Source organism: Cynocephalus volans, chromosome 15, assembly GCF_027409185.1.
Source record: "Cynocephalus volans isolate mCynVol1 chromosome 15, mCynVol1.pri, whole genome shotgun sequence".
In the NCBI taxonomy this organism is placed as follows: Eukaryota; Metazoa; Chordata; class Mammalia; order Dermoptera; family Cynocephalidae; genus Cynocephalus; species Cynocephalus volans.
Window position 1 is genome coordinate 95,540,160 of NC_084474.1, and position 12,476 is coordinate 95,552,635.

The 12,476-nt window shown below is 49.0% G+C and overlaps 1 protein-coding gene across 2 annotated transcripts; it reads left to right on the forward strand.

Annotated features, from left to right (window-relative positions):
* Nucleotides 1–370: 370 nt before the first annotated feature.
* Nucleotides 371–12,476, forward strand: ZFP41 (ZFP41 zinc finger protein). Of its 2 annotated transcripts, none has more exons than XM_063080107.1 (4): nucleotides 371–928; nucleotides 1,782–3,422; nucleotides 9,271–9,415; nucleotides 10,091–12,476. In XM_063080107.1, the coding sequence occupies exon 2, from the start codon at nucleotides 1,971–1,973 to the stop codon at nucleotides 2,565–2,567; it is 597 nt and encodes a 198-aa protein (XP_062936177.1). In that variant the 5' UTR covers nucleotides 371–928; nucleotides 1,782–1,970; the 3' UTR covers nucleotides 2,568–3,422; nucleotides 9,271–9,415; nucleotides 10,091–12,476. The 2 variants fall into 2 exon arrangements, with proteins under 2 accessions (XP_062936177.1, XP_062936178.1); XM_063080108.1 differs by having other exon boundaries at nucleotides 1,785–3,422.

Here is a 12,476-nt window from a genome sequence, read left to right on the forward strand (position 1 = left end):
AACTCCAGCTTGGTTGATTGGGGCTGTGATTCTCTACCCTGGGTCACCAGGGCACCCCCCTACCCATCCCAGCAGAGATGCCACCTGTACGGTTATTTTGTGTATGACCTCCACATGTGGGATAGAAAAGGAAAGACCCCGCATCCCCTCTTGACTTAACAAAGAGAATTCAAAGTATTTGTACATTGAATTGTATGTCACTTAGGAACCAATACAAATAATATGGAATAATTTTACCTAGAGCACCACATTTTGCGGTAAGGCAACTGTCAGAACTATGGACCTCTTAGTGGAGAAGAGTAACCGTCCCAGGACATGAGGCTCCTTTGCCAAGAACAGCTTCTGCAAGAATGCTTTGAAGAGTCAGAACATGACCTGCTTTCCTGGGAGATGCAGAGGAAGGAGTACTTCCTCATAATTTTGTTGAGGCTTCTTTCACCAGCAGAAAGAAACGTTTTTCGGGGCTTTATGCTGGAATTACTTTAGTTGGCACTGAGAGAAAGAGGCCAGTCAAGGAAGCTCAGGAATAATACGGCAGAGAAATGGCAGAGCCAGGTTCTCAGCAGGCAAGATGTGGGTGGCACAGGCCACTGCCTCTACAGACACCTGGCCTTACCTGTCGTTGGGACTGACTAATTCTTGTTTGAGTTTGTGGTGAGACTGGGATGCTATTAGATGGGGTTATGGACAATGTATATCAGATCTTTCCTTCTCCCAAGATGTCCTTACTAGAGACACTTGCATAGCATAACATTCAGACAATGAAAGCAGAATCCTGGTTGATGGTCAGTTGTTTTGGCCCCAAGTCTGGATGAGAACTTGCCTCAGCTCCACAGCTCAGGCAGGAAGCAGTAGAGAAGCCAACCAGTGCACAGACTGCAGCCAGGGCCCAGGACTGCCACGCATTCCCACGTGAGCTGGAGACTAGGTATATGATACTTGCTAAGTGCTCAGAACGGGGCGCGCTCTCTGAGTGATGGTTATTTTAATTTTATGATCATTCAACAGGTATTTAATGAGGAGCTTCCACGTGCCAGAGCTATTGCAAAGCATTCAGACAGACAGCACATTGAGCAAGAAAAAGTCTACATTTAGTAAAAATAAATGAAAGAAGTTTAGCCCATGTTAAGAGCTAGAGGATAAATAGAGCAGGCTAAGAGAAAACAGGTTGTGGGGACATGTGTGGCCAGGTGGGAGGCCTCTGGGAAGGGGCCATTGGGGCACAGCTCTGACGGCTGAAGGGCCAGCCCACACAGGATGTGATAGGATGGGATTCACTGGCTACTGTAGACAATGGGGGCCGGGGGAAGGGGCACAGCCCCCAGTTTCATCCAGCTCAGAATCCAGGCTCCAGGTGATGGCAGCACCTTCCCTGAGGGGCACATGTGGCTCCTGTATAGCCCCAAAGCACATTGACTGGCCCCAAATCCAGGAAGGTAGAGAAGGAATGAGAAAAGGAAAGTGGAGGAGGGAAAGTCACAAGGCCACGGGTGGCCCTTGGTTCATGTCAGATCCTACCAGATGTGGCGTGCAGGCTCCATCCCCTGGCAGAGGAACAAGGGCACCTTTTTGATGCTGAGTGGGCAATGATGCCGTTTGCAGAAAGGAGGGGAGTGAAGAGCGGGCTGAAGATTGAACGTCCCTGTGGGAACACATAGGGAAGGAAGGGGGCGTGACCCCACCCCATGTCCCTTCCCAGCACTTGCCCTCCTGTCCCTTGATCACACGGTCCCTGAAAGACACACATTTAATCTAACGTTCATGATCTTGCTTCTCTCCAGCAGCAAAGGGTGGTAGTGCTCTTCTTCCTGGTGCAGAGCTCCAGTTACGCACTCAGAAAGTGGAGAGTTGCCTCTAAAGCAAGCCGTTCCTGAGCAAGGGTAGCCACAGAGAAAGAAAACAGCCCCGGCCTTCCTTGTAGCCCAGGCTGCAGACCTGGGCCCTCAGTGGCTGCCAGGGATCAGAGAAAAATGGAAAAGCCTGTGGGCAGAAAAAAGAAGACACAGGCCCCGAAGAAGGAAATGGATGCGCAGAAGGACACTCCCAGAGAAGAGAAAGTGTCTGGGGGAGGAAAGCCAAACAGGAGATGCGCTGCAGCCAGAAAGCACAGTGAAGAGCCGCGCCTAAGCCCTGAAGATGAAGAACACATCTTTGATGCCTTTGATGCTTCATTTAAAGATGACTTCGAGGGCATCCCCGTGTTCGTTCCTTTTCAGAGGAGGAAGCCCTATGAGTGCAGTGAGTGCGGGCGGGTCTTTAAACACAAGACAGATCACATTCGCCATCAGAGAGTCCACACCGGAGAGAAGCCCTTCAAGTGCAATCAGTGCGGGAAGACCTTCCGGCACAGCTCCGACGTCACTAAACATCAGAGAATTCACACTGGAGAGAAGCCCTTTAAATGCGGGGAGTGCGGGAAAGCCTTTAACTGCGGTTCCAATCTCCTGAAGCATCAGAAGACACACACCGGAGAGAAGCCCTATGAGTGTAAGGAATGTGGGAAAGCCTTTGCCTACAGCTCCTGCCTCATCCGACATCGCAAGCGCCACCCACGGAAGAAGCACTGAGCGTGGGGAAGCTGCCCGAACCTTCCTGGTGGGCATGCTGCGTGGCTTCCTCCCCACTCAGCATCTGACCAAGGCCAGGAGTCATGTGTAGCGTCCCTGCCGTCACCAGGAAAATCTGCCCCATCAGATATGCAAAGTCCAAACAGGTGAGAGACCTGTCTGCCCCAGAGAATCTCCATGGATAGACACCGTGATAACCAGGAAGCTCCCCCAGGCTGCTTGCAGCTACGGGCCATTCTCCAAGCTGCTTGATGCTGCTCGGGGCCCAGCACCAGAGGCAGACAGTGTGTTAACTGCCATCCAGGGGATAGGCTTGGGATGCCTGAGAACACCTAGCAGCAGAGGCACATGACATTGGCAAGGGCCCACTCTGCTTTGGCACTTTCACCAGCACCTTTGAAGACTCAAGGTCTCCTGATGCCCCAAGCCAGTCTCTATGCAGCCTGCAGGATCCTGTGGCCCTGAGCTAAGGGACAGTGCTCTCTGGTGAGCTCTGGGGACCCAGGTGCCCACCAGACTGCACCAGACCCCTGCTCGGCCCTGCTTAGCTGGCTTCAGTGACCATCCTGCGGTTTGTCCTCTGGCTTTTCTCCTCAGGTGGAGCATCAGTCCCTGATGATGCGCAGCCCCCTGTCTCCTGAAACTGGTCCGCACCGTGTGTCTTTCCAGCACAGCCGTCATCCCAGGTGGGCAGCCTGACTTACGTGGATGGACCACTGGAGACATGGGCTCCTCAGGGCCTTGAATGGTACCACTGTGGGAAATTCCTGCCCCAGCTATGTGGCAGGGCCCCTGGGTGCCAACGGCAGCTTCAATCCTGCCTGTGTCTGCACAGGCCAGTCCTCCTCCATTCAGGTTGGTTCCAGTTCTCCCTGCTTGTCCCCAATTCCAGCCTGCCCCATGGGAAAGTGTCCACATGAGTGTGCCCACTTTTGGTGTCCATCCACAAGTGGTCTGGATAGGGCTCTGTGCTCTCTAGGGGACTTTCTAGGGGTTTGTAAGAGGGTAGCAAAGTGATTTTGTCGACCAGGAGGCAATATGGCTTTTTATTGGGAAAATGTTAGCACCTATGTTTTCATCTGTTTGGACACAAGAAATTAATAATGCCCTTAGTCTTTGGGGATTCCGTCCTGAAAAAAAGGGTCTCGAATTAGAGCCAAAGATGGACTCATCCATCAAGCAGTCACAGAAACTGAGGGGGGGGTCACCACCACAAGTGATTGAGAACAGAGTCCTGTTCCCAGTGGAAACATTAGTTACTGGGTTAGCAAATTTTTACTGTTGGGATCCTTCCGAAAGCTGTGACATTCTGATACCTCCACATGGCTGGGTGCCTCCTACGGCAGCAACCCCACACCAGCTCAGCCACCATGGCGCAGTGGTGCATGGAATTGCCATCCTTGCAGAGTGGCACTGCGGCCAGCCTACCTCCCACTTGTGAGAAAACTTCAGTCCCTGTACTCACACTTATTTCAAAAACATTCCCAAAATACATGCAGAGCATTTGTCTTCTCCCCACCTCTCACATGGCCTGCCTGGCCCGAGGAGCCCACTTTGTGGCTGCTGGGAGCCTGGGAGCCATCGCCAGCCAGCTGTCCTGCGGAAAGGCTGCTCAGCTCCTGGCCTCTCTTGTACCTATTTTCCAAAGGAGACATTCTGACAATTCACTTGCTCCAGTCTCCTCTATTTCCCCTTCCCCACAAAAAAGGAAAAGAAATAGTCTAGAACTGGGAAATAAAATTCACCTAAATCCCAAAACCAAATGGAATCCCGCCATAGGAGTTTAGCCTCTAGCCCAGTTAATTTTCTGCTGTAGCAGACTGCGGAGCCCAGCCCACAGGCAGTGTCCCACAGACTGTGGGCGTGTTCTCCAAGGTCAGGAGCGACACCTACTGCCTGGGCTGGGCGTGAACCCAAACAGGCCTGTGTGAGCAGAAGGCCCCCACCCCAGCATAGCGCGTTGCTGGGTAGTGCTGGGCACCTGCGCAGCCCCGCCATTTTGTTTGGGTTGAGATCATATTGGCCTTTATCAAATATGTTGTCTAGGGTGTTCTGCTCTCATGACCATGCTCGAGGGGCCACCCTGCGTTCAGGTGGGCAGGTAATCCTCAGTTTCTGCTGTAGGGGAACCTTTGGTGCCCATGGCCTCCTCACTGTCCTGCCACCATGGTCACTGTCAGAAGCAAGGTTTTTGTGGTCTCTAAGGAAAGCTGGCTCTCCTCCCCTGTGGCCTGTGGTGTGTCATGTGGCTGCCCCTGCAGTGACTATGTCCTGCACTGCCAGGGTGTGGGCAGCTCCCCAGGGCTGCAGTCGGCTCACTGCTCTCACTGTGGGGCAAAGGGAGCAAGATGCAGCAGCTTTGCACCACTAGACTGCTCCTGGGTGCTGCAGGTGGGCCTCAGCCGGTGCAGCCCATCCCACAGGGTAGAACATTCCCAGGTGGGGGGCTTCCTGTACTGGGGTCACCTCAGACAGCCGTCTCCAGCAGAAGAAGCCTCACAGTCCCAGAATGGAAATTTGATGAGGCAGAATTATTCAGAAGCAGGTGTCAGAGCTGACATAGGAGACACACACCTAGTGTGTGCTACTTGATTGAATGAGTTGCTGTAAAGACGTTGCTGGGACATCTGGCAAACCTGGAGCCAGGACTGTCCACCAGGTGGCAGCACGGCGTCCTGGCTGCTGTCCCCGCGTCCTGGTACTGCAGATGCACGCGGAGCTGCTCGGGCACAGGGCTTGATTTCTGCAGTTCACCTTCAGATGTCTAGCAGAAAAGAGCAGTAATATATGTGTGTGTCTATGCACTGACACAGATGAAGCAGCAGGCGACGGCTGAATGTCAAACTTTCCCTGCACAGGGACAAAGCGTCATATTTTTGGCTTTGCAGCCATATGTTGGTATCACAACTCAATGGCAGTTATAGACAGCATGTAAAGGAATGAGCGTGGCTGTGTGCCAGTAAAACTTTATCCACAAAAATGGGCGGCCGGCCAGATCTGGCCGACAGGCCACAGTTTGCCAGCCCCTGTCCTAAAGGAGCATATGTGAGAGTTCCCTCCCTATCTTTGCAGGCTTTCTGTATGCCTTAACGTCCTGCAGAACTAAACATGGCAGATGGCTGGGGAGAGCTGGCTTAGGAAATCAGGAAACCATGGGGTGGGGCGGAGAGCTGCTCAGAGCAGGGTCCTCTGCTGTTGGTCTTGATATGCCGGGACGATGACAGGGACGGACAGATGTCCATCACAGCCCAGCACACTTGTGTACATGCCCTGGTGCTGTCTGCATTTGTTTTTATTTTTACTTGCTATTAGTATTAAAATAAGTTTTCTCTGTTACTGCCAATGAGAAGCATTACTGTTAACCACTGCATAATCTGTTGAATAGAAAAACCAGAGTTAATTTAACTATTTTCTAACACAGGCATGTAGGCTGTTTCCAGTTTAGGTTATTATAAGTAATGTCATGATAAATATTTTTTCCACATTTAGGGCCAATAGGATGGGCCCCCAGATGCGGAATGACATATTGCCCAATGCCTGCCCCCAGATTGTGCCCACATAGATGCCTGCAGCAGTGCACGAACAGCGGGGCCACCTTGGCCTCTCCAGCAGTGGGTAGATGGGTTGTTAATCCTTGCCAGTTTGTTAGGAGAGAAAACACTTGTTTTAATCTGATGTCTTTGATTTCTAGAAAGGAAGTCAGGGTGAAGAGCCTAGGCTCTTGAGTCAAATTATCGACCTGACCCCTTGCTTTGCAGCTATGGGACTGTGGACACATTGCATTACTTCCTTGTGCCTCAGTGGCCTCAAGTGTGAAATGGAGATGCTGACAGTGATAACCTAGGATCACCAAGAAATCAGTGACTTACTATGTGGAGCCTCAGTACAGTGCTGGCTCACACTAATTGTTTAACAAGTGTTAGCTCCCATCATGGGTTACTGTCCTTACAGGAATCAGATGTTTGCTTACTTGCAGGGAGGGGAGACCTTGTATACCTCTCCCAGGGAAAGACAGGAGCAGACGTCAACAAAATCAGCGTGAAAGACAGCAAAAGTGCGTTATCTCAAAGCACCTGGAAACCCAGACAGCAGAGATATAGTTCACAGCTATGAGGAAAATCTCAAACAACCAAAATCAGTCTGCTGACTTTTTCTTTTCTTGTCCCGTCTCTTTGGTGCAGACACATGGGCTTATTTCTCAGTTCCCTGAGTTATCGTGACAGCGCAACCATAGCACTGAAGCCAAGTCTTTTAGGTTAGTCTCTGTTTTTGTGTTTTGTTGTTGTTGTTTAAAAGAAACTCAACATTCCAGGAAAAAGAAAACCTAAATAACCTGAGTCAAAAAGAACATAATAAAAATTGTAAAATACTTAAAACTTAGTGATAATACTGTAAGAACCTTTGGGTGTAGATAAAGCCAAAAGGAAATTTATAGCCTTAAGTGTGCATTTTCCTATTAGAAGAAGAGCTAGAAATCAGTAAACTAAGCATCCAACTTTAAAAGTTATAAAAAGAGTCAAGGATTCATATCCCCACGCCAGCCAACCACAAAAATAAATAAAGATAAAAATTATAAAAAGAACAACAATAAGCTCAAAGTGGAAAGGAAAAAATTAATAAAGTTAATTATTAATCTAATGGGAATAGATACTGTTGAGAGGATAAAAAAGCTAAAAGTTGGGGGCTTTTTTCCACATTTGTCTAAACTCTTGAAAGTTCTTTAAAAGGACTATTAAAAGTGACGTCCCCTGGTAACATGATTGGGAAGAGAGGAAGAGCACATGAGCTGTGAGCAATGAGACGGGAGGACAAGTTCAGATACATCCAAGACTGAAAAGATGAGAAAATACTGCTGATAAACATGAGAACTCAGAGGAAGTAGCTAGATTATTAGAAGAACTTACTTCTTCAAGCAGAAGTAGCTTAAAGAATCCCATAACCATTAAAGAGTCTATCAGTAGTTCACAGTCTTCCCAGAACACCAAGTCCAGATGGTTTACAGGTGAGGTCAAGAAGCAGGTAACTCCAGAGTTACACGGACTCAAACACAGAAAAACTGCTTCACCGTATCTTATGAAGCTAGTATAACCTTGATGTAAAAATCACAGCTCAGTGTCACTCATGCACACAGGTGCAGAAGTCCTAAAGAAAATATTAGCAAACCAAATTCAACAGTGCATAGAAAGATAATATAGGGAGACCAATCAGGTTTATTTCAGGAATTTTATTTTTGTTCAAAATTGGTGTAATTTGGGCCAGCCCCGTAGCTCACTCGGGAGAGTGTGGCACTGGTAGCGCCGAGGCTGTGGGTTCAGATGCTATATAGGGATGGCCAGTGCGCTCACTGGCTGAGCATGGTGCGGACCACACCATGCCAAGGGTTGCGATCCCCTTACCAGTCAAAAAAAAAAAAAAAAAAATTGGTGTAATTTTTCACATAAACAGAAAAGGGGAGAGGATTACCATATTATCTCAGTAGCTACAGAGAATACATTTGCTGATGTTTAACATTCATTCGTCTTCAGTGTCTCTTCATTAATAAGGACTATAATAGTTTTCTTAACCTGATAAAGAATATCTACCAAAACCTACAGCAACATTGTGTGTACCTACGTAAACCCGATCTTAGGTTAAACATTAAGCAGCACTCCCTTTAAAGTCAAAAACTGAGAGTTCCTGCTCTCACCCCTGCTCAGCATGGCACTGGGAGTTCCAGCCAGTACAGTGAGACAAGGGATAAACTACGTTAAGATTAGAATGGAAAACCTAATTATTTTAGCAGATATTATCTTCACAGAAACCTGAAAATTATCACACTATTGAAATTATTAAGGATTTAGCAAGGTTGTCACGTGGATCAGTATACAAAAGTCAATTGAGTTATATGTCCAACAGAATTGAAAACAGAGACTCAGATATCTGTACAAGTGTCAATAGCAGCACTAGTTACACGAGCCACAGGTGGAAACAACTGAAGTGTCGATCAGCAGACAAGTGGATAAACAAAACATGGTGTATGTACAATGGAATACTGTTCAGCTATACAAAGGAATGAAATTTTGATTTATGGATGAACCTTGAAAACATGATGTTTAGTGAAATAAGCCAGACACAGGACAAATATTGTATGATTCCATTTTTATGAGGTACCTAGAGTAGGCAGATGCATAGAGATAGAAAAAGGATGGTGGTTACTAGGGCCTGGGGAGGGGACGCGAGAGGGTCACTGTTTAATGGCTCAGGATTTATGTTGAGGTGATAAATGCAGTGGACTGAATATGTCCCCCAAAATCCATATGTTGAAATCCTAACCCCCAATGTGATGGTGTTAGGAGGCAGGACATTTGGGAGGTGATTGGGTTTAGATGAGGACATTAGGGTGGCCGCCATGATGGAATTAGTGCCCATATAAGAAGGGACAGAGGCTCTCACCCTCGTGTACCACATGAGGATGCGAGATCACACTGTGTCCTGACCTCAGACTTCAGCCTCCAGAACTGAGAGAAATTTCTGTTGATTATAAGGCACCCGGTCTGTGATGCTCATCATAGCCAGAGAGACAGCGAGAACCTCGGGGTATAGGTAGTGGTGATGGGCACACAGAGGTGCCAGTCACAGCCACGTGACCAAAGCCATGTTCTTGCTTTTTCCCAGCAAAGGAACGAGGTGATAATTGCACTTTCTCCTTTTTTTTTTTCCCCAGAATGTACCACTTGTCACCTCTCGCAGGGTGACGGAGACACAAAGGATTACTCAGAGCCCATGTATCCAGAGCAATGAGAGGCCCAAAGGGGCTGGACCCAGGGAGAACTCCAAGAGAGGAGAGCCCAGGCACAGCCCTGAGTCAGGTTTTGCTTCAGTTTTTATTGTAAAGACAAGAAAGTTACAGAAGAAACACAGGTGGTTAATCAGTCATAGTGAAAACATAAACAAACTGGCTACATGACAATTTTTATTAAAGCAAGTGTAACTTAAAATAGTTCAAGCAATTTACCATCAAAGGAGTCATAAAACTAAGCTATGTGACATACAAAAAGAAACAATGAAATAATCACCATGGCAGCACTTAGCTCCCTAAAAAACACAAAGAAACAGCAGAGGGTAAGATGTGGAACATCCCCGAACTACTAACTAGCAGAATAGCCTTGAAGATTTTAGCTCACATACTTTCCCATCATTTAGGTTTAGCTGCACAGAGGGCAACTGCCCCCAGAGCAATCACTTTTGCTGTTTCAATTCTCTTATTCACATCAAAGAATTTAGTCCTGTGACAGTTTTCTGGTTTTTCCCAATCTTAGCATTTCTATATGTTTCTAAAGAGTTGGGCTATAGCTTAAACTACAGGTCTTTGGTCCTGCTAAACTAAGGACTTTGGTCCTACTAAGCTACAGCCTAATCTAAGGTATGCTAGAGGCTATGGCCCTGTGAAATACATGTGTTTTATTAATGTTAATATCCTCCACATACCACACTGGGAATGTATTTGTTTACTCACTCAGAATGTACTTCTCATCCCTTTTAAGTTTTTAGAGTGGCTCACCCCAAAACAAGAAGTTCCTGATGAACTATGCATGAAAAGGAACCCTAAAACTAGCAAGGAAGACTCCCGCATTCCTGAGTTTGGAGGAGGAGAAGGAAAATGGTCTGATGAGAGCCACGAAGCCTCCCCCAGAGCATGGGCTTGCGGCCAGGACCAGTACCCACGGCTCCATCAGGCTGTCTTGGTTAAGGCTTCATCCACCCAGGGGCGTCAACAGAGAGGCACAGCTGGGGACTCACCTGGGAAGAGCTGTGGCTGCAGGGACGGTCACCTTGGCAGCAGGAATGCCATGCTGCACATGGGGTGAGTGCAGGGAAATGTTTTGTCTGAGAGGCCTGCAAACACAGCACACAGCTGAGAAACTGGAAAGGCTGCGGGGGAGCTCTCGCTTGGTGACCACACGGAGGCTCAGACAGTCACAGTGGGCAGCTGTTCACGAATGACCTCCATTCCCACTCACTGCCAGCCAGCACCCACTGGAGAGCCACGCTAACATGAGGCCCGCCCCAACGTCAGTTCCTGCTCACTTGAGCAAGGCCACCTGGAAGGGAGTGCTGGGAACTGGCTTGATGTTCAGAACCTTCTCGACATCTGAGAAGTGTGTTGAGGGAAGCATGAGAACCCTTCAGCCAGGCATCAGGGTTCTCATTGCAGGAAAACATTAAAGCAACACCCAGAAACTTCTCAGGAGCATTTTGTGTCGACACCAGCCCTGGGTTGCACCTGGCCATCACCTCCCAACCACCATGTCCAGCAGGCACTGCCCCTGGGGCCTCATCTGGCGGGAAGAGCACTGACCAGGACAGCCACAGCTGGGCCCCACCCGTCCAAGCACAGAGAACTACTGAATGCCACAACTTCGTTCTGCCACGGGGACCTGATATCGAGTGTCCCTCATGGCAGCATTTTGCGAGCTCTGGCAGCGCTGTCCCTCCAGGCCTCATCCTGGCCTGTGAGGGAAGGTGGGAGCCATCTCTCGGGAGAAGCAGGAAGTGAGCACTGAGGAGGGGCGTTCAGCCCCTGGGACCAGACATCTGGGGGACACAGAGCCAGCTTCAGGAAGGCAGAGCCCCTCCTTGTCTGGGCCTCTGTCCTCTTCCACACATGTAGGGGGAGGGTGCAGACCAGCGACATGGATTTAATGGCCCTGGCTGGGTCTAGCTGCATTTCCTGGGGAGGCTGTGGACATCAGGGTGCCCCTGGGCTTTATTACTAGTGACCACTCATCGATCCCCAGTTTGGGCACCAAGATGTGATTGTTTCTTTTGTGCAAGTGAGCTGACACTGCAGAGGAAGAAGGACTTGGGGACAGGGTCCTGTGGCCTCAGCACCAGGGAGAAAGGCCAGGCACCTGGATGGCAGACCTCACTGCAGAAGCTCCACAGGCACTGGGGAGACTGGAATGATTGCTCTGGAACAGGACAGGGGTAGGGGGTGTCTGCGGTCAGCAGGGCATAGCTGAAGGGCAGCAGGAGGGTGGTGAGGAGGATGGGCTAGGCTCTGAGTCGGTGCAGGCGGGGAGCTGGGCCCACTTGCCAAAGGTCACCTGCAGGTGAGGAGACTGCGCCAAGCACCCCAGCCTGTGCCCCTGAGAATGCTGTGCTTCTGAGGTTGGTGTTCTTTTCTCCTGGCTTCCTCCTCAAACCCCAGACAACAGCAGCAAGGACGAATGGACTGTCCTCACCTTGACCAGAATCCCCTGTGATTCCTGCTTGGCTGTGGTGGTGACTGCCCACCAAGATCTGTGCTTGATGCTGTTGCCTGCAGTCGCCCTTGCAGTGGCCCCAGGGGGCCCCAGGTGTGGGCATACCTGCCATACTGCTGGGGTGCTCCTTTTACCACAGCCTCAGCCATGTCCACCTGGCTCGTGTTTTCTAGTGTCCGCACCTGTGTTTTCATGTGTAGCTTTTTTCTGGTGAGGTTGAACACTTGGCCTGTCCAAACACTCCTGCCATTTGCTAGTGGGACGTGCTCCTCCCGCTGTGTTCATTCACAGCAGTCTACGTGCTGTGAATGCTCCTGTAACAGCCCATGGCTTGGCTTGTGTTGGTGGCAGATACTGTCACTGGTCTAGTGTTTCCCACTGTTACTTTGTATTGTCCAAAAACTTAACTTTCCAACTAGCCAAAGTGTTGAACTTTTTCATAATATTCTCAGTCCTTAGTAAGTATCCTGTACAGTTGGGGTAAATATTCTATTTTGTTTTCAGCTATGGTTTTTGTGGCTTTTTGTGTATTGTGTTTGTTTTGTTTTCTTAGTCCCTATGAGTTGCAGTATTGGGTTCCCATATGACTTTTCATTTGCCTCCACGTATTCATACAGAATGTTTTCTTTCTTGCTGCTTGTTGATATCTATTTTCTCATATAGT